The 24,013-nt window shown below is 44.0% G+C and overlaps 5 protein-coding genes and 1 long non-coding RNA gene across 11 annotated transcripts; 2 read left to right on the top strand and 4 right to left on the bottom strand.

Moving 5' to 3' along the window:
- Positions 1 to 133: 133 nt before the first annotated feature.
- SC35 (SR family splicing factor SC35) lies at positions 134 to 2,106 on the bottom strand. The gene is made up of 4 exons (XM_001356519.4): positions 1,926 to 2,106; positions 1,665 to 1,795; positions 608 to 1,047; positions 134 to 542 (listed from the first exon to the last, which is right to left on the bottom strand). Exons 1-3 carry the CDS (start codon positions 2,001 to 2,003, stop codon positions 633 to 635), a joined length of 624 nt encoding a protein of 207 aa, XP_001356555.2. The 5' UTR covers positions 2,004 to 2,106; the 3' UTR covers positions 134 to 542; positions 608 to 632.
- Positions 2,107 to 3,292: 1,186 nt separating this feature from the next.
- On the top strand, positions 3,293 to 8,898 carry eRF3 (eukaryotic translation release factor 3). Of its 4 annotated transcripts, XM_033379276.1 has the most exons (8): positions 3,293 to 3,448; positions 3,575 to 4,203; positions 5,811 to 5,996; positions 6,065 to 6,834; positions 6,894 to 6,980; positions 7,046 to 7,222; positions 7,290 to 7,458; positions 7,521 to 8,898. In XM_033379276.1, the coding sequence occupies exons 2-8, from the start codon at positions 3,771 to 3,773 to the stop codon at positions 7,562 to 7,564; spliced, it is 1,866 nt and encodes a 621-aa protein (XP_033235167.1). In that variant the 5' UTR covers positions 3,293 to 3,448; positions 3,575 to 3,770; the 3' UTR covers positions 7,565 to 8,898. The 4 variants fall into 4 exon arrangements, with proteins under 4 accessions (XP_033235167.1, XP_033235166.1, XP_033235169.1 ...); XM_033379275.1 differs by having other exon boundaries at positions 3,303 to 4,203; XM_033379278.1 differs by lacking the exons at positions 3,293 to 3,448; positions 3,575 to 4,203 and adding an exon at positions 4,758 to 4,862.
- Positions 8,899 to 11,379: 2,481 nt separating this feature from the next.
- On the bottom strand, positions 11,380 to 14,937 carry LOC6902890 (solute carrier organic anion transporter family member 74D-like). Its single transcript, XM_033379274.1, has 7 exons — positions 14,104 to 14,937; positions 13,794 to 14,035; positions 13,479 to 13,731; positions 12,931 to 13,418; positions 12,677 to 12,870; positions 11,936 to 12,621; positions 11,380 to 11,867 (listed from the first exon to the last, which is right to left on the bottom strand). Exons 1-7 carry the CDS (start codon positions 14,321 to 14,323, stop codon positions 11,758 to 11,760), a joined length of 2,193 nt encoding a protein of 730 aa, XP_033235165.1. The 5' UTR covers positions 14,324 to 14,937; the 3' UTR covers positions 11,380 to 11,757.
- Positions 14,938 to 15,734: 797 nt separating this feature from the next.
- LOC26532126 (uncharacterized) lies at positions 15,735 to 21,609 on the top strand. Of its 3 annotated transcripts, XR_004468996.1 has the most exons (8): positions 15,735 to 15,776; positions 15,839 to 15,980; positions 16,065 to 16,224; positions 16,321 to 16,564; positions 16,643 to 17,163; positions 17,258 to 17,488; positions 21,168 to 21,495; positions 21,595 to 21,609. It is a non-coding gene; the product is annotated as an uncharacterized lncRNA (long non-coding RNA). The 3 variants fall into 3 exon arrangements; XR_004468995.1 differs by lacking the exons at positions 21,168 to 21,495; positions 21,595 to 21,609 and adding an exon at positions 17,638 to 17,652 and having other exon boundaries at positions 15,739 to 15,776; XR_004468994.1 differs by lacking the exons at positions 16,643 to 17,163; positions 17,258 to 17,488; positions 21,168 to 21,495; positions 21,595 to 21,609 and having other exon boundaries at positions 15,758 to 15,776; positions 16,321 to 16,591.
- Positions 17,037 to 21,625, bottom strand: LOC6902891 (solute carrier organic anion transporter family member 2A1-like). Its single transcript, XM_033379273.1, has 8 exons — positions 21,491 to 21,625; positions 19,732 to 20,098; positions 19,422 to 19,663; positions 19,107 to 19,359; positions 18,559 to 19,046; positions 18,305 to 18,498; positions 17,564 to 18,249; positions 17,037 to 17,495 (listed from the first exon to the last, which is right to left on the bottom strand). Exons 2-8 carry the CDS (start codon positions 19,949 to 19,951, stop codon positions 17,326 to 17,328), a joined length of 2,253 nt encoding a protein of 750 aa, XP_033235164.1. The 5' UTR covers positions 19,952 to 20,098; positions 21,491 to 21,625; the 3' UTR covers positions 17,037 to 17,325.
- A 446-nt stretch (positions 21,626 to 22,071) lies between these two features.
- LOC4816785 (uncharacterized) lies at positions 22,072 to 23,972 on the bottom strand. The gene is made up of 5 exons (XM_001356520.4): positions 23,706 to 23,972; positions 23,544 to 23,649; positions 23,215 to 23,467; positions 22,558 to 23,154; positions 22,072 to 22,495 (listed from the first exon to the last, which is right to left on the bottom strand). The coding sequence occupies exons 1-5, from the start codon at positions 23,798 to 23,800 to the stop codon at positions 22,284 to 22,286; spliced, it is 1,263 nt and encodes a 420-aa protein (XP_001356556.2). The 5' UTR covers positions 23,801 to 23,972; the 3' UTR covers positions 22,072 to 22,283.
- Positions 23,973 to 24,013: the final 41 nt, after the last annotated feature.

Consider the following 24,013-nt stretch of genomic DNA (forward strand, 5'->3'; position numbering starts at 1 on the left):
AATAAGTTTTGTTTGTTAAATTTAAACAAAGAACGAACGAACGAAACGGGCAACACAAACGGAACGGAACGAAACAAACAGAGAGAGGGATCAAACTGTTTCTCCTTTAATATTCATTCATTCTCTTGTCTCATTATCTTTTTTTGTATTTTACTTCTGGGAATTTCGTAGCCGAGTTATTTTGAGTTTTATTTTGTCTTGTTAATGAAGCACTACACAATTGGCCAATTGCCAAAAATAACTAAATGCTACCAAGTATATCAAAATCCCTAGAACACCTCTCTTGCGGTATGGGATGGGCGCATTAAGAACAAACGTATCGGGAGCCCACCTGGTGAGGTGGGGATCTCATCCTGAACATTATAGTGCGTGTTCTCTAATTGTTTTCCTTGCCAAAACTTAAAATACGTTTTCTATAAATAGTTGTGTAATGTGTAAGACTGTTCAATTTTTTGTTTGTATACCTGCTGTTCTGGTACAGCATGACAGGATGTGGAGCAAGATCCATGATCGGGATCTCTGTCTTGTGAGCGAGTAAAAAACTGCAAAACAAAGATGAATACGGATTAAAGATAAATTCCATCCATTAAAGCCATTTCGCACTCACCTCGCACCAATTGGAACGTGGATAATTAAGAGCGACTACGACTTCTGGAGGCTCCAACAGCTAAGGCGGATGCTCCGATCCCATTACGACTTTCGCCGCGCACTGGACTGCGCGAGAACTTGGTGCGACGCTCCGGCGAATGGCTGGCCGCCGACTGAGAGCGCGACCGCGGCGAGTAAGAGCGACGTCGTGGACTACGCGAACGGCGGCGCATAGGTGAACGGGAACGCGAGCGACGACGACCGCCTCCACCACCACCTCCACCGCCAGCACCACCTCCTCCGCCACCACCACCAGACCCTCCGCCACGACGACCGTTGCTACGAGTGGGCGACGAGGGACGGCCATAACGAGCCATCTGGACACGGAGCTCCCTGCCATCTAACATGCGACCATCCATTGCCTCCAGTGCGTCCTCAGCATCACGTTTGTCATAGAACCTGCAGATGGGAGAAATTTAAATATTAGATATGATCAATCTATTCATTTAGACATAAATCTAGCTGGGTTGTGGCATTCGCAGTATGTTGGCTAGCAGGGTTTTGGTAGGCAACAGTTGCAAGAGAACACAGTTTTTCTAGCATTTTGGCTGAAGAAAATGTCCAGAATGGAAGATGAAACATTTTCAAGGACAGCGGATAATGCAGAGATGATGTCGAATGAAACCTATTGATAAAATTTATTGTAGCATTCGCAGTATGTTGGCTAGCAGGGTTTTGGTAGGCAACAGTTGCAAGAGAACACAGTTTTTCTGGCATTTTGGCTGAAGAAAATGTCCAGAATGGAAGCTGAAACATTTTCAAGGACAGCGAATAATGCAGAGATGATGTCGAATGAAACCTATTGATAAAATTTATTGTAGCATTCGCAGTATGTTGGCTAGCAGGGCTTTGGTAGGCAACAGTTGCAAGAGAACACATTTTATCTGGCATCTCATATTGCTTGGAATACGAACATAAAGGGTAATGTGCATATGTTATTTTGTAGCAAGAAATGCAAGATGGTAACCGCCGTTATTTTAAAGAGAAAGCCCCTTTCTCCGTATGGGAAAACTTACCGCACGAAAGCAAAGCCTCGGCTCTCACGTGTGTAGCGGTCGCGCGGTATGTAAATATCACCGACTTCTCCGCAACGCTCAAAGACGCGACGCAAGTCCTCTGGAGTCGTGCGATATGTGAGATTGTCGACCTGAAAATATTAAATATCAATTATTTTTATATGCAAAAAGTGAGAGGTTAGATAACCCGGACAACGTTGTCTGGTCTGACGCAGCCGGCCGCCATTTTGTTCGCGGCGAATTATTTATTTTTGTACTTGCCTTCAGTGACACCATGCCATCGATGCGTGGTGGAGGACGGGTGCCGCCCAGTCCCCCAGCACTGCCGCCGTTGCTCATTATTGTTTAGATTAATAGGATCACTTATAAAATTAGAAATATTCCAAATATGTAAACGCGTCTGACAGCCTGTTCACAATTTTTTCATTGAGAAAATGGCGTCCCACAGTGTGACCGCGGTCACATAAAATATACCGCCCAACTCTCAGAAATATACCATCTCATTTGAAAAATATACCGTAAATATACTGACGAATTCAAGTTATATTTTACATATTTCTCGTTTTTGATATTCCGTGGATTAATACTAACTATATAGAACATTTAGCCATGACCACATAGTTTTAACCGATTTATGAATAAATTTTCTACTTGACCGGCACATTAAATACTTGGCCCTTGATTTTTTTTGCCTTAATTTTTGTTGCTCAACAACAATATAGCGACTCGTATGATGGAAACCCGAGCTTAGCCCACTTAAGCCCCCTATATTTAAATAGTTCAACTACTCAAGGTAAATGGCGGAAAATATTAACAATTGTACATTCTTATAGATCCATCCTATCCTTCCCTTTAACTTGCCAAACCCCACGAATCTTTCATATGAACTGCGCTAAAATGATTACCCCCTTGGCTTATAATGGGTTAATAGTTCTCCGGCAAGCATTGAAACCATATTGCTTAATTTTGATGTTCCGTCAAATATAATAAGCTACATAGAACAGTTAGCCATGCCCCCATAATTTTATACGATTGACGAATCAATTTTTTACTTGACTGGCCTATTCTAAGTACTTGCTTTTATTGAATTTCTACATACCGTTGAAAATGATATTTAATAGATTGATGAAATTTATAAAATATACCATTATATACCGATTTAACGTAAATAAAACATCGATACATATTTTAATGTTTGAGAATAAATGTATTTGTGAGGTGAAGTTTTTTGGACTGGCGAAATAATGTACATAGATGTTGGATTGACATTATTATTCTGTTGTTTCATTTACACACACCTCCTTGTTTTACACCCGCAACTTTTGAATGTACTTGTATATATCATTATTGTACAAGGTGGTTGAAAAACACGTCGATATTTTTGTGCGATATTCAATTTGAATTCGTCACTACAATGGTCTCATGACATCTTTTATATCTGAGATGACCCTTAATCAAGGTTGCATTTGCCAACTTACATTTGAAAAGTATAACCATTGACTAACAGCTCTTACTGCAAGCCTTCGACAATTACTCATGTTTAGTATTAGAATACCATTACACTTTATGAAGCTGGTGAGCTTGTGCCTGCGAACTGTGGCATATCGATAGCAAATAATATCGATGATAATCAATCTTTGTCTCCATGCGTGGCGCTTCAAACGTGTAATAATAAAAGATATTACAATCACAGGAATCTATTTACTTGACAGGTATTCAAATTACGCCTGGACACGACAAAAGAATCTCTTACCCGAACCGGTACACACGGCCTGCAGACAAAGGTTAGATTGAAAGAAAAGCTACTCTTTCTGTCGCCAACAGAAAGTGGTCAGTCCTGGAACTATCGTGCAAAAAAGTTAATTAGTTTCTATCAAGACAACAAAGTTATTTGTAGTTATTTATTCTAGCTTTATAGTCTGGCTTAGGCCCCCCGCCTCTCTGCTCGCGAATCAACGAAAGGCGTGTGTTTTTGTGCCATTCCCAACCGCGTGTGTTTGTGAGTGGACGCAGCGTGAAGAAGAAGCAGAAGTTGAAGGAGGGCGAAAGTGTGTCGCGTGAAAAAAGTGCGAGATTTTTCATTGGGCATATTTGAAAGCAGGAACCATGGCCGCTCAAGAAAACTCGGATCTGTCCACAAAATTCTCCACGCTGAACGTGAACGCAGTGGAGTTCGTGCCGAGCTTCAGCTACGGCGGCCCTGCCAGCACGGCGGCTGTAGTATCGGCGCAAGCAGAGGGAGAAGCGCCGCCGCCAGCGGACACCCAGCCACCTGGAGCTGGCTCAGGGTCGGGATCAGCCACACCAGCCACAACTCCGGACTCCACCGGCAGCGGGGGATCAACAAATGCCTTGGTAGCGGCCGGAGCAGTAGCGACAGCATCAGCAGCGGGACCTGCGGAGGCACAAGCGGGATCCTCGTCGGCCGCCGCCTCCAACTCAGCCTCGCCCGCTCCGGGCTCGCCGGCAACCACGCCTTCGACGGCGGCAGCGGGACCAATCGAGAACCTCAGTGCGACAGACAAAATCGCAAACAATGGTAAATAGCCTAAGAGTATCCCCAGGGAGGTGGAGGTGGGGGCGGCAGCTTTCTAACTGCTTTGGCGCATTGAACTTTTCCTCTGTGACGTCACATTGACGCCTGCATTTGTATATGTATGTAACAAAGACAAGTCGCTTGCCATTGTTGTTGGCCGAGTTTACCTGCTCCCCGCCCACTTCCCCCGACCCTGATGTCAGTAAAGAAAAGGAAAAGTCTGCAATTGCTAGGTTATTATCGCCTCCAACACATAACCTCAATGTGCGGTGTGCAGCGTCGGCAATAGTGACAGTCGCATGTGCTGCTTTCGCTGCTGCATTTGTGTGTATTTTTTGTATTTCCACGACTGTAAGCCGCAATTTTCATGCATAGAAACAGTTTTTTAGTCGCGGCAGGCGTTTTCACGCCGTCGTGTCGCCACTAAAGTCTCATATCAGAGATGAGCAAATGATTCTCCTGTGACTAATCGCAGGTTTGCAGCAGATTGTGAAACACACACCCAAGCAAAATAGTTCAAAAACTAGATTAGTAAACAGTTCCTATTGAAAACCAGTCAACAAATTTATATAGAACCAGGTGATTCGTTTATAGTGAAATTCAAGAAATATAGTTTCCTTCAAAATCCTGCAAAATCGCAGTTCGCAGTAACAGGATGTTAAGTATGTGCCTCAACGGCTGCTCATCTCTATATACCTTTCACATTTGGATTTCACCCGGCGACGCCGACATAAGCAGCTGTTCCACATATTTGCCATTCACCGCTGCCATTTTTACTTCTGTTACGTTTTGTGCATGCGTTTATTTGGCTTTTTGCTTCACACACCAACACACACGCAGACCTACACACACACGCATACACACATGTGTTTAGCCATGTCTCTCATGTGTTTTGACACGTTTACGCTGCAGCTTTTGCTTCCAAGCTGCTTCGTTTGGTGCGTGGAGCGGCTGCTAATGTTGTTTCGCCTTCCACGTTATCGCTGTGGCGGCTGTTTTGGCCTGAATGGGGCACTTATTGCAGCTCCCCTGCGGTTCAAACCGCTTTGAACTTGATTTCAGTGCGGTGGCAGTCACACTGAACAGAGCGGTCCGAGTAGTAGTAGTGCCTGCCTGTTGACTCTTACACTTCAGCGCGATCAGAAGCCACGCGACAAAATTACTCACCTTTTGGGGAACATTTTGTTTTCTCTGATGTAATAATGATTAAACAAAACGGCGGCGTCAACCAGAGCACTTGCTCAAAGAAATATTCGAAGAAAAGTTAGTAGTAACTGTGGACACGGAAAGAGACATCCGGATCCAGCTAAAAAATCTTCTACCAGTGAAAGCAAGTAAACTTCTCCTGGCCCATAGCAACCTCTTGAAACTGATTTGGATCGCAAGCAAACCTTGCATTTAGCACTATGTGACACGTGACTCATCTGGGTGCCAAGCGATTAGCATTTCTTTGTCAGGTTAACCCAACAATTACATGAACAAGTCGTCTCATAATACATATAACTTAACCTTCGATCGAAAGGAGTCCAAAGAATATCCCATAAACATTATATAAACAAGCGATCCGCACGTATTTCTACAAATCTAACTGATGTTTTCTATTCAATTAGAAACTGATCCCGCTGATAGTTGGGATGTAGATGACGATACAGTCATAACTCCTGAAGACGAAGAGGCCGAAGATGAGTTTGTTGAGGGCGAGGCTACGCCGAAGGTGTCCAAAAAGAAGATCGTCAAAGTCGAGGAGAACAGAAGCAAGCGGGAGCACGTGAACGTTGTGTTCATTGGTCATGTTGGTAAGCGGATCCGATTTATTTGTGCAAAAACCCCTGCTAACATTTCTCGTTTCTTGGCCCATGAATAGATGCTGGAAAATCAACAATTGGTGGACAGATCATGTCGCTCACAGGAATGGTGGACAAGCGGACGCTGGAGAAGTACGAGCGGGAAGCACGTGAAAAGTCGCGAGAGAGCTGGTACCTCTCCTGGGCGCTGGACACAAACCAAGAGGAGCGTGACAAGGGGAAGACCGTGGAGGTGGGACGAGCCTTCTTCGAGACGGACCGCAAGCACTTCACAATCCTCGATGCCCCAGGCCACAAGAGCTTTGTGCCCAACATGATTGGCGGAGCGGCACAAGCAGATCTGGCTGTTCTGGTCATATCGGCGAGAAAGGGTGAATTCGAGACGGGATTTGATCGAGGCGGGCAGACCCGAGAGCACGCTATGTTGGCCAAGACAGCGGGCGTTAAGCATCTGGTCGTGCTGGTTAACAAAATGGACGATCCCACAGTCAGTTGGGATCAGACGCGGTACAACGAATGCAAAGACAAGATACTACCATACCTCAAGAAGCTGGGCTTCAATCCAGCCAAGGATCTTACCTTTATGCCTTGCTCCGGCCTCAGCGGCTACGGCCTAAAGGATCAAATTCCAGAGTCCATCTGTCAATGGTACAGAGGGCCCGCGTTCATACCATTCATCGACGAACTGCCCTCACTCAATCGCAAGTCTGACGGGCCCTTCATCATGCCCATTGTCGATAAATACAAGGATATGGGAACAGTCGTGATGGGCAAAGTGGAGTCCGGAATGGCGCGAAAGGGTCAAAATTTGCTGGTGATGCCAAACAGGGTATGTAATCGACTAACCTATTGGCTTTAACTCAATTTTTAATGATTCTTCTTTTGCAGACACAAGTGGCCGTAGATCAACTGTTCTCCGACGACTTTGAAGTCACATCTGTTGGTCCCGGCGAGAATGTCAAGATCAAGCTGAAAGTGAGTGAATCCTCAGATTTTTTAGGTTTAAATATTTGTATATTAACATGTGATTTGTTCTGTAGGGCATCGAGGAAGAGGATGTCTCGCCTGGTTTTGTACTCTGCGATGCCACTAATCCCATTAAGACGGGAAAAATCTTTGATGCTCAGGTCGTTATATTAGAACATAAATCAATTATCTGTGCGGGTTACTCGGCCGTCATGCACATACACTGCGCTGCCGAAGAGGTCACAGTAAAGGTGCGTCTCCTTATATCCTGTTCAGGCCCCATATGTTCTGACACAATTCATGCATACATTTCAATAGGCCCTCATCTGTTTGGTCGACAAAAAGTCTGGTGACAAATCAAAAACACGTCCACGGTTCGTTAAGCAGGATCAGGTTGCAATTATGCGAATCGAATGCTCCGGAATGATTTGCCTTGAACAGTTTAAGCTCTTCCCACAAATGGGCCGCTTCACGCTAAGAGATGAAAGTGAGTTTTTTGCAGGGAGAAAATAAGTGCAAATTTCTTTAATAATGCTTTCTCTCTTTCAGACAAAACCATTGCCATTGGCAAGGTACTGAAGGTGGTCGAATAAATTGAGCCAAGCTACGTTCTAGCGCCCGCCTTTCACTGCGACTTTGAGAAATGCATTGCACGCCAGACGAGAGACAACAAAAACGCCACGCTTTCTTCATATTTTGCAAAAACCCAGGCAGTACACCCCCATACACCACATACTGTTCTTTTACATTAACAGCAATAGCAACTGATTATATATTGATTAGAGGAAGGTTATATATAGCAAACGACATCAATCGCTGAATTGAATCCGTTACCAGAGCCCGTTTTAATGTGCATTATATGAGCGGGAAAACGGAAAGTTCATTTACAACCCGGAAAGACACCCAGCTGGGACAAGCGGACAATGACTCTCCCATTCAGAGATCGAAACAAAAATGCATTATATACGAAACAAACTATATTGTGTGCAACTAACAGAAAATCGGTAGCAAGACCATTGCAAAACAAGATGTACTATTTATATATATACACAAAAATAACACATATATATGCATATATATATATATACATATGTATATATATATATATAAACGCATCAGAGATGATGACGATGCCGATGATGATAATTGATTACGTATGATAATACATAAATAGGTTCTTATTACAATTTGCGTTTGTTAAGGCCATACTCTCAACTATACGTACGAGTATATTGAGAATAAGTCGAGCCGCCGTCGTTTTTATTTTGGTCTATTACTTTTGTATAAACTGTAAGCATTATATAACGTACACGTACATGCCTAAATCACGCGCAAGTCGTGACATTTTTTAAAAACTAAAGAACTAAAAGCTGCAAGCTACCCAATTTTTATATTTATACAAGCGAAAAGTAAGAAATATATCCGAACCGGTCTCCGCCACGGTTCCCCATTCCCATAGATTTCCCCTTTGTATGAGCCTTTGAATTGCAAATTTGTTAAATAGTCCCGCAAAATCGTTTACGATTACTTCCCCTATTATATTTTTTTACAAATACATATATAACTAAAGGCTTTAATTTAAGTTTAAGCCCCAAGATCTTTGCAAAGTTAGTTTGATTCGTAAGCTCAAATGATAGATTGTTTGAAATCATTATAAACTAAAACAACACACGAAGCAGAAACCGAAAGTGTACGCGAACATAATCCATTACGTAAAAATGTAATTGTTAATTTGATTACTTCATTACTTACTTTACTATATATTCCCTTTAAACACCCCAAATTTGTTTTGCTACTACAAACGAATTTTTGATTTTTTATAATTTAGTAAATTGAAGAAATCGTGCAAATACCACGAAATACGAAAGCCCCATTATGAAGGAAAATAAAAATGCCTTTTTGCTATCAAGCAGAAAAAAAAAACGAACGAGGTTTTGATGTCAGTTCTTCATTGAATTTACCTATGATTTTACATATTATTTACCCATACAGGACCAGAACCAGGACCAAGGCGGTTTCAAAAAATATTCACACATTGTTCAGAGTTTTGTCCTCGTTTTGTCTACCCAAAACTTACATTCAAAAAGTTTGTATGGCTTGCCCTAGCTCCCCCGCCTTTGTTAACAGCATGAACGTTTAAATAAAAAGTTGTTGCCATTGAAACAAACAAGTAAATGATTAATAAATTTATATAATAATATCATTAAACAGTCGTTGAACAGTCGCCCTTCGTCTAAGTTAATCCAATTAACTGAGAAATATTTAAATTCGAGAGCATACTCTTACTCGTACTTAACGATGGAATAGACCTGCTTTTAACGCTTTCCCCAGCCTCCTCCTAAGAATCGAAAACCGAGGGATATTTAATTAATTATATATTAATAAAATAAGTGCGATATAATTGTTGACCACGCGAGAACTTATTTAACAATGTTTCACACAACACACATAGACAGCCAGCCACTGATAACAGAACGGTGGCTCGAACACTAAGTAAGGGAATAGAAGCGATCGAAATAATAGAAATATATAGACAAAACGGGAATATTTATACAGAAAACGAAACTCAAATGTATTATTATTATACAAATACGTATGAAATGAATTGAAAAAAACAACCGCATACATTTGAAAATTTTTTTATTAATAAAACGTGAAAAAAATTACAACAAAAAAATATGAAAAACCAAGCGAACCAAAAACATGCGTGTTTTTCTTAGAGAACTTTTTATTAACAGTGCAAGGGGGATATATTTCTGGACCAAAATTCATATTTCGCAATCCATTGGAGGACCCCGCGGATTGTCTTCCTCGAAAAACAGTGGAAGAGCTTATGTAGCATGAAGCACTCGGCATACTTTTCTCACAAAACTAAAGACACATATTTTCGACAAAAAAGTAAACCCAGTAGTCCATGCCCGATGAAACCCCAGCTGTCAAATTGTGATACGTTGTAGACCACTGGAAAATATCAGTATATAAATAGGCACCATCCAGGCAACACATAAAAATCAAAATTTTCTGTTTTCAACTAATTTTAAGCAAAAAGTGTTTTTAGATTTAAGTTAAAAGTGTAAAAAAAAAAAAAAAAAAAAAAAAAAAAAAAAAAAAAAAAAAAAAAAAAAAAAAAAAAAAACGAAAAAAAAGGAAAAAAAAACAAAAAAAAAGGCATAAATGTAAGCTTAGTTTGTGTTTGTAAATATTTTTTTTTTTTTTTTATAAATTGACCTTTTTTTAGACACCACGTTGCAAACGACGAGTTCCAGTAGACAATCCATGGGTCATACGTATTGAACACATATACTCGTACGGTATGTACGAGTACCACCGAAGAGAAGTAATTCTGTACCGGCTTGATACCTCTCAAGGCAGGCAGCGATTGGTAATTGTTCAGTTTCAGTGTCTTACCTCAGGAATCCGCCAAAAAAATGAAATGTGCACCTAATTTCCTGCTTTTCATTTTTAGGATAAAAGCGATGCACATCAGGACACAATTCAAGCTTTCTCGCTATCACCCAGGCAACAACAAACCAATACACTTCGGAGCATCCTAACACATTATGCGATGACGAGTTCATATACATACATAGGACATTTATCGAGCCTCTCAAGGCAGGCAGCGATTGGTAATTGTTCAGTTTCAGTGTCTTACCTCAGGAATCCGCAAAAAAAATAATTTTCATTCTGAAATGTACACCTAATTTCCTGCTTTTCATTTTTAGGATAAAAGCGATGCACATCAGGACACAATTCAAACTTTCTCGCTATCACCCAGGCAACAACAAACCAATACACTTCGGAGCATCCTTACACATTATGCGATGACGAGTTCATATACATACATAGGACATTTATCGAGGGATGGATCGACGGAAAATGTAACCGACAAGCAACACGAAAGGTGTTCAGCTATGGATGGAACAAAGGATCATACGACACAAGGCATCTGAGGGATACAGTAATTAAGTAATCGGTTTACGGCATCTTAACTCAGAAAACAACCCAGAAATGTACACAATTATCTGTTTTTAATTTTTATAACAGATCGGAAGCATTCTATTCACACATATGGACACAATTGAGATTTCGTAGAACTGTGGAGTAGGCCTACTGGGGATACCACGTTAAAAAAAACGCGCCTAGAACTTTACCAAATGCTGGTGGTGTGGAAAAGAGTTCATCTATTTCCGATGCTCCTACGTGCTGTGCCGCCGGAAGCTAGCCAGTCATATAGAATACTGTTACTGGATTAGTGCAGCATATTCCAGGCGAAAGTCTTCTCCATTAGTAAAGCTAGAAGTGGTCAATGTCTACGTGGCGAAACGATACATTCCAAGCCGCGTTAGGTTTCAAAATAAATCGGTTTGTAAACATAATGTCGAGTCTTGCATTTTAGAAACACTTTTTGTCTTTTTTGATTAAATTATATTATGTAAATATAAATTCATTTTCATTTATTATAAAGCTATTCACGGTGTAGTGTTTCTTAAATGAGTAGAAAAAAACATGAAAAACTAAACACGAAAATAAACAAAATGGATAATATCCTAGACGACAGCGAGAGGTTTGCACATATGGCGGTGGAATTATGGCATTGCCGGATCTCCCTATACCGATACTTACTCTAAAAATTTCTTCTACCTTTCGTTTCATGTTAGGATCTCGGTCTTGCCTGTCCTATAGGACCCTATTCCTCAGAATTGAGTATCACGCATTGGCTCTAGCTTTAGTATTCCTCTTGGATCCTCTCGGATTTCTTGGCCAGGAGGGGAGTAATGGGCTGGTCCTACCTGTTGGCCCGCTCCACCTGCTTAGCCTCCTTGTCACCATAGATATCCAGGTCCCGGCCGTAGTACCAGACCAGGTAATCAAATAACATTCCAATGAAGGTGAGTATTGTCCAAAGAGAAGGAAATTAGATCAGATTTGGTTTCCAAAGAACGGGGAGCCCCTGGTGATCTTACAGCAGGATAAAAAGTTGATGGAGTACCGGAACCGCGTCTGATCGTACAGCTGGCAATTGCCATTGCCGTTGCAGGTCTTCGTCCACACCAGACACGTGGAATCGATGAGGCGCCCGAATATAATCGGACCCGGAATCAAGGCAAACATACTGATCATCATCAGTGCCAATCCCTGGGCAAAGGACTTGTCCCCAGACTCCACCGCCCGGTAGTTGACCAGCACATTTCCCACACGGCCAGAGGACCCAAACCAATTGACGATCATCGAGGTTATGGAGAACACCCAGAAGCTCCAGTTGCAGCCTTGCATGCAGATCCCCGGCCGAATAACCTCTTCTGGACTGGATCGACGAACTCGCGACAGCAACTGATCTTCGAAGTCATTTTCATCATTGAGCAGCGGCACCCCACTGCCACTGAGCGTGAAGTCCGTGGTTTCGTCCAGTTGTGGAGGTTGAGTGGTAGGCTCCAGTAGTTTCAGCAGCCTCTGAGCGGCGTTGGGCTGCAGTACACCAGCTTCTGCCAGACAACTGCAGTTCTCGTAGAGCTTCGACTCGGCGTTGTAGCCCTGACAGCCCGCATGGCAGGCCGAGAAGTATGTGGTATCCGTGGGCTCGTGGCAGACTGGGGTGTAGCTTATACCACTGCAGGAGCAGTTGGAGTTGCAGGCACTGGTCAGGTTGAGCCTGTCGGTCGAAATTCATTAGAATAGGCAATGAGATTCAGGACTATCAGTTTTACCCGCCCACATGAGTCATGGAAAAGGTGTCTGGGCAGTAGAGGAAGGCATAGGATATCTGTCCCATGATGTAGACACATCCCACGATCACGTTCCACATGAGCACCTTGCTGACTGCAGGCTTCTTCTTTGACAGAACAAGGCCAGAGCCAATTAGGCCAACGACCATGCCCAGAATGGACACAGGACCCACCACCTAAAACGAACTTGGACCTTGGAATTCATTCAATATTTTTACAGACATTAATCGACTCACAATGGTGGCACTCTGTGAGTTCTTGTGGAACTGCACTTCCATGTATTTGGTGAGGAAAGTCATGAAGCCGGAGGCACCGAGGATATAGAAGACAGCCGAGGTGATGTTGAAGATCAGGAGCTTGTTGCGCAACAGTCGCATCAGGGCACGGGGAAAGTCTTTCAGCTTGGGCAGATCAGCATTCGCACCGGCCCCGGCTCCAATGTTGTCCAAGGCGGCATTCGAGGAGAAGCGACTGCTCAGCGAGAGATTCTCCTCGCGCTTGAGCTCCTCGTGGCGCATGGCCAGCGGCAGGTGGGAGTTGTGCTTGATGGGATCGTTAACCTTCGGCAGCTGCTTGGGAAAGAGTCCGATCAAACCCGAGAAGAGACACATCAAAGTGCCCAATATGACCCAGCCGAGCCACCAAGCTCCCAACCAGCGCGGATCCTTGCTGTCAATCAGCGGGGTCTTCGTGGGGTCAATGAAGGTGTTTAGGGAGATATAACCTAGGAGAGGAGCCACAGGGAATCAGTATCATAAGCTCGTTAATCACGAAGTTTACCCACCAAAGAAGAAGCCAACGACTGGACCAATCATTCTCAGAGACATGGCTACCGCGAGCATCAGCGGGGTGTTTGTCTTCTTGGTGTTATCATCCAGATAGGTCTGGCCAAGGGAGTAGTACAGGGTATTGCCCACGCCCAGGACGAACTGCGAGAGGAAGATCAAGACCAGGGGCACATAAGTGAAGAGGTCATCGCAGCCCTCCTCCTTTTTTCCAACGCCACACAGTTGCTCGCTCTGCGTTGATGTGACATTCTGGTGGAGTTGAAGAAACAATATAGTCTATAGAGGGAGAGAGCTATTTACTGGGCACTCACTGGGAGGGGAATACCAGAATCCGATGTGCTATTAATTAGGCTATCCTGGTACTCCTTGGTGAACTGCAGGACATCCTGGCCAGCGCCATAGATGAAATGTGGCAGGACGAGAATGTAGCAGGACAGGCCGCAGAAGACAATGCCCCAGGCAATCCAGCGCGGACGATTACGCTGTCCGCCAATGTACAATAAGATGAGGGACAACATTATCTGTGAGATCTCATTGCCACTGAGTATGATTCCTGTAAAATCAAGTAAAGTATTCAGTATGCCCACTTAAGGGTAGTTCTTCTTCTGGAGGACTTCGAACCTGTAGTCTGGCTCGGTATCTTGAAGCGTTTCTCCAGCGTGGTCAGTGTAACAATAAAATACATGTAAGACATAGCTTGGATGGTGCCTAGCAGTCCGTAGACACCCATGAACATCTTCGTGGTGGCGTACTTCTGCAGCCAGGCCGGGTGCCAGTTGGCCATTCCGCACAGGTAGTGTCCCGGTGGGGGAGCCGAGCCCCGACGTCGCACTTCCGTCATCTCAGGCCTGTCTTTCTGTTTGTCTGCCTGTCAGCCTCTGTGGGGATGAGTTACTCCGATGCTACTGTCTTGTCCGTGGAGCTCAATAAACCATTGAATGCGACAGATAAGATTGCGCTACCGGACAGGTGGACAGGAGTGATAGCGCTGCAATGGACAGATACAAAATTGTTTATAAATCACTGATGCAACACCCTCGAATATCGGAGGACTATTGTTGACTTCTGGGCAAGATTCCTCGCTCGATGTTCGCCATGTTCTGGAAATAGTCCAGGTAACCGTGACTTTTCCATTCGGGATCCGAAAACATCCAATCGTTAAGGGCCTATAAAAGTTGGTTAATTGTCTCGATAGGGAAATTCGAGGCACTGGGTATTGATTAACTAACGATAATGGCACCTACTCAAGATCATATTAGGTCTGGCCAGCAGCCCGATTAGATTGTGTGACGAAATTAATTTGATATCTATATGGTTTGGGGCGTGCTCTGCTCAGAAGTGTTCTGATATTGGCTATTTTTACCGCATAACGATGACCACTCGACTGACTGGAAAAAGGCATCCCTCCCTTTCAATTGATCAAATCACTCCCTTGGCCAATTGCCGTTACGAGTATCATTAATGATATCTAATCGTCCGTTGAGGTCTGATCAACAGTTTCATCAGAACCCGCTGCGGAATAATCAGAATGACAACTCGATTAGCTTCGGGGAATCCTGATCCCACAACAATTAGATATTCCACTTGAAAGAAGAATTCTCGCCCAGTATAACTCTCATTTGAACCACCTGTTTACTGGTCTAACAAATACCATTCCCTTCCATTTCGATTACTGGTCGACGTCTGCACCAATTTTCGGAGAATCCAGATTTGTTGGATGATATTATATCAGTAACACTTCCTAATCAGGTCGGTCGAGGGCCGACAAAACGGGAATATTTATACAGAAAACGAAACTCAAATGTAAACTCAACCAAGCGAACCAAAAACATGCGAGTTTTTCTTAGAGAACTTTTTATTAACAGTGCAAGGCGGATATATTTCTGGACCAAAATCCATATTTCGCAATCCATTGGAGGACCCCGCGGATTGTCTTCCTCGAAAAACAGTGGAAGAGCTTATGTAGCATGAAGCACTCGGCATACTTTTCTCACAAAACTAAAGACACATATTTTCGACAAAAAAGTAAACCCAGTAGTCCATGCCCGATGAAACCCCAGCTGTCAAATTGTGATACGTTGTAGACCACTGGAAAATATCAGTATATAAATAGGCACCATCCAGGCAACACATAAAAATCAAAATTTTCTGTTTTCAACTAATTTTAAGCAAAAAGTGTTTTTAGATTTAAGTATAAAGTGTAAAAAAAAAAAAAAAAAAAAAAAAAAAAAAAAACAAAAAAAAAAAAAAAAAACGAAAAAAAAAGGAAAAAAAACAAAAAAAAAGGCATAAATGTAAGCTTAGTTTGTGTTTGTAAATATTTTTTTTTTTTTTTTATAAATTGACCTTTTTTTAGACACCACGTTGCAAACGACGAGTTCCAGTAGACAATCCATGGGTCATACGTATTGAACACATATACTCGTACATATGTACGGTACCACCGAAGAGAAGTAATTCTGTACCGGCTTGATACCTCTCAAGGCAGGCAGCGATTGGTAATTGTTCAGTTTCAGTGTCTTACCTCAGGAATCCGCCAAAAAAATGAAATGTGCACCTAATTTCCTGCTTTTCATTTTTAGGATAAAAGCGATGCACATCAGGACACAATTCAAACTTTCTCGCTATCACCCAGGCAACAACAAACCAATACACTTCGGAGCATCCTAACACATTATGCGATGACGAGTTCATATACATACATAGGACATTTATCGAGCCTCTCAAGGCAGGCAGCGATTGGTAATTGTTCAGTTTCAGTGTCTTACCTCAGGAATCCGCAAAAAAAATAATTTTCATTCTGAAATGTACACCTAATTTCCTGCTTTTCATTTTTAGGATAAAAGCGATGCACATCAGGACACAATTCAAACTTTCTCGCTATCACCCAGGCAACAACAAACCAATACACTTCGGAGCATCCTTACACATTATGCGATGACGAGTTCATATACATACATAGGACATTTATCGAGGGATGGATCGACGGAAAATGTAACCGACAAGCAACACGAAAGGTGTTCAGCTATGGATGGAACAAAGGATCATACGACACAAGGCATCTGAGGGATACAGTAATTAAGTAATCGGTTTACGGCATCTTAACTCAGAAAACAACCCAGAAATTTACACAATTATCTGTTTTTAATTTTTATAACAGATCGGAAGCATTCTATTCACACATATGGACACAATTGAGATTTCGTAGAACTGTGGAGTAGGCCTACTGGGGATACCACGTTAAAAAAAACGCGCCTAGAACTTTACCAAATGCTGGTGGTGTGGAAAAGAGTTCATCTATTTTCCGATGCTCCTACGTGCTGTGCCGCCGGAAGCTAGCCAGTCATATAGAATACTGTTACTGGATTAGTGCAGCATATTCCAGGCGAAAGTCTTCTCCATTAGTAAAGCTAGAAGTGGTCAATGTCTACGTGGCGAAACGATACATTCCAAGCCGCGTTAGGTTTCAAAATAAATCGGTTTATAAACATAATGTCGAGTCTTGCATTTTAGAAACACTTTTTGTCTTTTTTGATTAAATTATATTATGTAAATATAAATTCATTTTCATTTATTATAAAGCTATTCACGGTGTAGTGTTTCTTAAATGAGTAGAAAAAAACATGAAAAATTAAACACGAAAATAAACAAAATGGATAATATCCTAGACGACAGCGAGAGGTTTGTACATATGGCGGTGGAATTATGGCATTGCCGGATCTCCCTATACCGATACTTACTCTAAAAATTTCTTCTACCTTTCGTTTCATGTTAGGATCTCGGTCTTGCCTGTCCTATAGGACCCTATTCCTCAGAATTGAGTATCACGCATTGGCTCTAGCTTTAGTATTCCTCTTGGATCCTCTCGGATTTCTTGGCCAGGAGGGGAGTAATGGGCTGGTCCTTCCTGTTGGCCCGCTCCACCTGCTTAGCCTCCTTGTCACCATAGATATCCAGGTCCCGGCCGTAGTACCAGACCAGGTAATCAAATAACATTCCAATGAAGGTGAGTACTGTCCAAAGAGAAGGAAATTAGATCAGATTTGGTTTCCAAAGAACGGGGAGCCCCTGGTGATCTTACAGCAGGATAAAAAGTTGATGGAGTACCGGAACCGCGTCTGATCGTACAGCTGGCAATTGCCATTGCCGTTGCAGGTCTTCGTCCACACCAGACACGTGGAATCGATGAGGCGCCCGAATATAATCGGACCCGGAATCAAGGCAAACATACTGATCATCATCAGTGCCAATCCCTGGGCAAAGGACTTGTCCCCAGACTCCACCGCCCGGTAGTTGACCAGCACATTTCCCACACGGCCAGAGGACCCAAACCAATTGACGATCATCGAGGTTATGGAGAACACCCAGAAGCTCCAGTTGCAGCCTTGCATGCAGATCCCCGGCCGAATAACCTCTTCTGGACTGGATCGACGAACTCGCGACAGCAACTGATCTTCGAAGTCATTTTCATCATTGAGCAGCGGCACCCCACTGCCACTGAGCGTGAAGTCCGTGGTTTCGTCCAGTTGTGGAGGTTGAGTGGTAGGCTCCAGTAGTTTCAGCAGCCTCTGAGCGGCGTTGGGCTGCAGTACACCAGCTTCTGCCAGACAACTGCAGTTCTCGTAGAGCTTCGACTCGGCGTTGTAGCCCTGACAGCCCGCATGGCAGGCCGAGAAGTATGTGGTATCCGTGGGCTCGTGGCAGACTGGGGTGTAGCTTATACCACTGCAGGAGCAGTTGGAGTTACAGGCACTGGTCAGGTTGAGCCTGTCGGTCGAAATTCATTAGAATAGGCAATGAGATTCAGGACTATCAGTTTTACCCGCCCACATGAGTCATGGAAAAGGTGTCTGGGCAGTAGAGGAAGGCATAGGATATCTGTCCCATGATGTAGACACATCCCACGATCACGTTCCACATAAGCACCTTGCTGACTGCAGGCTTCTTCTTTGACAGAACAAGGCCAGAGCCAATTAGGCCAACGACCATGCCCAGAATGGACACAGGACCCACCACCTAAAACGAACTTGGACCTTGGAATTCATTCAATATTTTTACAGACATTAATCGACTCACAATGGTGGCACTCTGTGAGTTTTTGTGGAACTGCACTTCCATGTATTTGGTGAGGAAAGTCATGAAGCCGGAGGCACCGAGGATATAGAAGACAGCCGAGGTGATGTTGAAGATCAGGAGCTTGTTGCGCAACAGTCGCATCAGGGCACGGGGAAAGTCTTTCAGCTTGGGCAGATCAGCATTCGCACCGGCCCCGGCTCCAATGTTGTCCAAGGCGGCATTCGAGGAGAAGCGACTGCTCAGCGAGAGATTCTCCTCGCGCTTGAGCTCCTCGTGGCGCATGGCCAGCGGCAGGTGGGAGTTGTGCTTGATGGGATCGTTAACCTTCGGCAGCTGCTTGGGAAAGAGTCCGATCAAACCCGAGAAGAGACACATCAAAGTGCCCAATATGACCCAGCCGAGCCACCAAGCTCCCAACCAGCGCGGATCCTTGCTGTCAATCAGCGGGGTCTTCGTGGGGTCAATGAAGGTGTTTAGGGAGATATAACCTAGGAGAGGAGCCACAGGGAATCAGTATCATAAGCTCGTTAATCACGAAGTTTACCCACCAAAGAAGAAGCCAACGACTGGACCAATCATTCTCAGAGACATGGCTACCGCGAGCATCAGCGGGGTGTTTGTCTTCTTGGTGTTATCATCCAGATAGGTCTGGCCAAGGGAGTAGTACAGGGTATTGCCCACGCCCAGGACGAACTGCGAGAGGAAGATCAAGACCAGGGGCACATAAGTGAAGAGGTCATCGCAGCCCTCCTCCTTTTTTCCAACGCCACACAGTTGCTCGCTCTGCGTTGATGTGACATTCTGGTGGAGTTGAAGAAACAATATAGTCTATAGAGGGAGAGAGTTATTTACTGGGCACTCACTGGGAGGGGAATACCAGAATCCGATGTGCTATTAATTAGGCTATCCTGGTACTCCTTGGTGAACTGCAGGACATCCTGGCCAGCGCCATAGATGAAATGTGGCAGGACGAGAATGTAGCAGGACAGGCCGCAGAAGACAATGCCCCAGGCAATCCAGCGCGGACGATTACGCTGTCCGCCAATGTACGATAAGATGAGGGACAACATTATCTGTGAGATCTCATTGCCACTGAGTATGATTCCTGTAAAATCAAGTAAAGTATTCAGTATGCCCACTTAAGGGTAGTTCTTCTTCTGGAGGACTTCGAACCTGTAGTCTGGCTCGGTATCTTGAAGCGTTTCTCCAGCGTGGTCAGTGTAACAATAAAATACATGTAAGACATAGCTTGGATGGTGCCTAGCAGTCCGTAGACACCCATGAACATCTTCGTGGTGGCGTACTTCTGCAGCCAGGCCGGGTGCCAGTTGGCCATTCCGCACAGGTAGTGTCCCGGTGGGGGAGCCGAGCCCCGACGTCGAACTTCCGTCATCTCAGGCCTGTCTTTCTGTTTGTCTGCCTGTCAGCCTCTGTGGGGATGAGTTACTCCGATGCTACTGTCTTGTCCGTGGAGCTCAATAAACCATTGAATGCGACAGATAAGATTGCGCTACCGGACAGGTGGACAGGAGTGATAGCGCTGCAATGGACAGATACAAAATTGTTTATAAATCACTGATGCAACACCCTCGAATATCGGAGGACTATTGTTGACTTCTGGGCAAGATTCCTCGCTCGATGTTCGCCATGTTCTGGAAATAGTCCAGGTAACCGTGACTTTTCCATTCGGGATCCGAAAACATCCAATCGTTAAGGGCCTATAAAAGTTGGTTAATTGTCTCGATAGGGAAATTCGAGGCACTGGGTATTGATTAACTAACGATAATGGCACCTACTCAAGATCATATTAGGTCTGGCCAGCAGCCCGATTAGATTGTGTGACGAAATTAATTTGATATCTATATGGTTTGGGGCGTGCTCTGCTCAGAAGTGTTCTGATATTGGCTATTTTTACCGCATAACGATGACCACTCGACTGACTGGAAAAAGGCATCCCTCCCTTTCAATTGATCAAATCACTCCCTTGGCCAATTGCCGTTACGAGTATCATTAATGATATCTAATCGTCCGTTGAGGTCTGATCAACAGTTTCATCAGAACCCGCTGCGGAATAATCAGAATGACAACTCGATTAGCTTCGGGGAATCCTGATCCCACGACAATTAGATATTCCACTTGAAAGAAGAATTCTCGCCCAGTATAACTCTCATTTGAACCACCTGTTTACTGGTCTAACAAATACCATTCCCTTCCATTTCGATTACTGGTCGACGTCTGCACCAATTTTTGGAGAATCCAGATTTGTTGGATGTTATTATATCAGTAACACTTCCTAATCAGGTCGGACGAAGGCCTTTAAACCGTTAAATGAAATAAGTGAAATGAACCCGGGATGGATAAAATAGAATTCCATCATTGCACTCAAAATAAATGTATGATATTATTTCCTTGTTCAGTAAATGATTTATTACAAGCCATATCGCATGTGATATGTGAAATATACATAGATCACTTGATAAGCGCATGTCAGGGACAGATTACCCCTGGCAAAGTATCATTTTGTTTATCAAAATTTTGATGCAAAGTTTTCAGCAAGTGATTCATTACAAAACATATCACAAATCACATTTTGTTAATTTCAATTTCAGGGTTCTTCCACCAATAAACCAAAAAATATTGCCAAGGCTCCAAGCAACCTTAGATATTTTGAAGATACTTTTTCGGGAAGATTCAGCCTTTGCAGAAAGAAACACCAAAAAGAACTGCCTGCATCCCTGGGAAAGTAATCACTTTACGAGTATCAAGGATATACTCGTACACGAAAACCCCTTCCGCATGCCGCAACTACCCCAATGTCAATCGCCGGCTCGGGGCTGCCCAGATAGTAGTGGCTCCCACAATCGGAATGCCAGACAGGTGCACGTAAATAGTACTACACATACTATACTCGTATATGTGGTACAATACGTACTTTCGGTGAGTAGTTCGTAGCCTCTATTATTCGCACATTTAATTGTATAATCTTATCGGCACTTGAACGATTAATGAAATTGCCGCTCGAGTTCCTTTTCACAGGGACCTGAACATGTCCCGGTCGCAGAGTCGAGGGCAATCGAAACGGTAAAGATACGGGGCTGCAGCGCGAGGATGGATAAAGAGAGGACCGACCGACCGTTCAGCGGTGTGGCGCAAATCAGACTGAAAATTGAAATTTTTGAAATTTTCGTCGCTGTCCGGCCGGACCAAGCCGCTGCCTGTCGCCAATCGAAGCCCGATAAAGCATTATCGTCAAAGCTATAAAACAAAGCGGCGGGCTGCGAGTAAATAGTTCCAATCGGTGCTCGGTTCTCTTAGGCCTATATGCACCTGCCCTCCAACGGCTCACCCCGGCCCGCTCATTGCTGGCCCACGTGCAAATATGATTTATGTCGTTTCTCCAAAAAACTTGACGTTATCACTTGTCTTTGTCTTTCGCTGAAAATAGCCTGTTTCTCCTTCGCACTTTCTCGTGGAGACTTCTCGGTGGCCATAGCAATAACAATGACAATAGAATACGGACAATAACAGAACGACAACGACAATGACATTATTATTACGATCCACTGACCACTCGGCGCCCCCACAGTCCGGCACAATGATTAGATTTGTAAGCAAGTGAATTAGGCAGAATGTGGGTAGCGTAGAGTGTGTGCAGATTGTGTGGAGACTGTGTGGGGAGTGTAGAGTGTAGAATGTGCATCCAACGAGGGCCGCTACAGCAGTACCTAGTTGTCCGTTTTTATGTGCAGATCCGGATCGTGGATATTCTGGACGAACCTGTTCCGGCCAATGTCCCACAGCATAATGAATCCCACGGACAGCACAAAGATCAGAAGGCCAAGTGCGAAGATGCTCTGGGAGAGGACGGAACTTATGTATTTGTTGCAGTGCCAGCACGGTTTCGGCTTGTAGTCCGGATTAAAGCCGGAGTCAGATGCTGCAAAAGAAACAGATGATTCTATAATTATAAAATACATTTGCACAAGAGCAGCACCCCACCTTCGGTCATGACATCCAAATGGAATGAGTACAGGCTCAGGCGGGCTCCTTCATCCGAATAGGCGGTGATGGACTGACAGCACAGACTGTTCTTCAAGCTGAAGAATATCAGTTCCCGCGGATAGTACGTCACATTGATGTTGAAAATAATGCGTGTGATCTGCCAGCTGCCGCCCACAGGCAAACTCTCGATCAGCATGTAGCCCATATGGGTATTCAGTACAATCACGAAACCCTCGTTGACGCCGTGGGAACCCACCAGACCCACCTGCAGACTCTCGTTGCCCGTTTTCAGCTCAACGTAGGTGCGATTGTAGTGCACCTCATGGCCGACTTTTACCTCCTCGGCCAGGATGATCTTTAGCACGCCAACGATGGCCAGCTCATGTCGCAGAATGGTGAGTTTCGTGGGATCTGCCTTTTGGCCAACATCGCCAGTGAAGACGACATTCGTATCTTCGTTGTGGCTATGGCGCATGCTGGACGTGCTGTAATATCTACGACGCTTGAGAGCTCGGGACTCCTCCTCGAAGGCCGTGTAGATGTGGATGACGCGGCAACTCTTGAGCTCATCCAAGACGGCGGCTATTGTGGCATCTAAGAGAGAGTAGACCAGGCATGATCAGTTGCTGCACTTGGCCATTGAATCGAACCCACCATGTGCCGGCAGATTGCGATCCCCGAAGTTGAAGCAGTGTATACGACCGATCTCGCAAGGAATCTCCTTCGCCAAATTAATCTCCGTTCCGTCCGCGGGTAGAACGTGCCAAACCAGGCCAGGACTGATCGATACCCGACTAATGTGGTCTAATGCCCTTATGGGCTTCTCCACCTGACTGTAGAATCGCACGGGCAAAATCTGACTCATCATCGGGTAACATGAAGGGCAGTTTATATCTTTGGCCGTTAGCTATAAGGATTAGTTCCAAGAATGTTGGTCGGTTAAATCGGTTTGCTAAACGTACGATTATTATATCAGGACTTACCTCTGTGGCCAGGTAGACTACTATCATATAGTCCTTGTGAATCGGTTTCAGCATCCGAACCAAGTCAAAGGTTTTCATGTATTTAAATATGGTTTGAGGCGGGGGTCTGCAGAGGACAAATTTCAAGCAACTATAGGCGATATGTGACTATTAAGGACTCACGTGTCTAGTCCCCATATCAGCATGGGTGGAGTACTGGGAGGAAAAATGGCCCAGACCAACTTTATAATCATCACAACACACAACCAACGATACATTTTGTTGCAAATTGAAATCAGTTCTTAAATTTCTTTGGCTATATAATTTACAGATTTTCTTGAAGGCTTTTCGTAAGCAATATTCAAGGCCGACTTTGTTTTCTTCTAAAGAAAAATAGATACTTGCATATCGTTCACAGTACTTTCGCTTCAGAAATCATAGCTAAAATATAACTACATTTTTCTAGGCTACGAAATGTCTTCGTAATATCT

This window comes from Drosophila pseudoobscura, chromosome 4 (genome assembly GCF_009870125.1).
Source record: "Drosophila pseudoobscura strain MV-25-SWS-2005 chromosome 4, UCI_Dpse_MV25, whole genome shotgun sequence".
Taxonomy (NCBI): Eukaryota; Metazoa; Arthropoda; class Insecta; order Diptera; family Drosophilidae; genus Drosophila; species Drosophila pseudoobscura.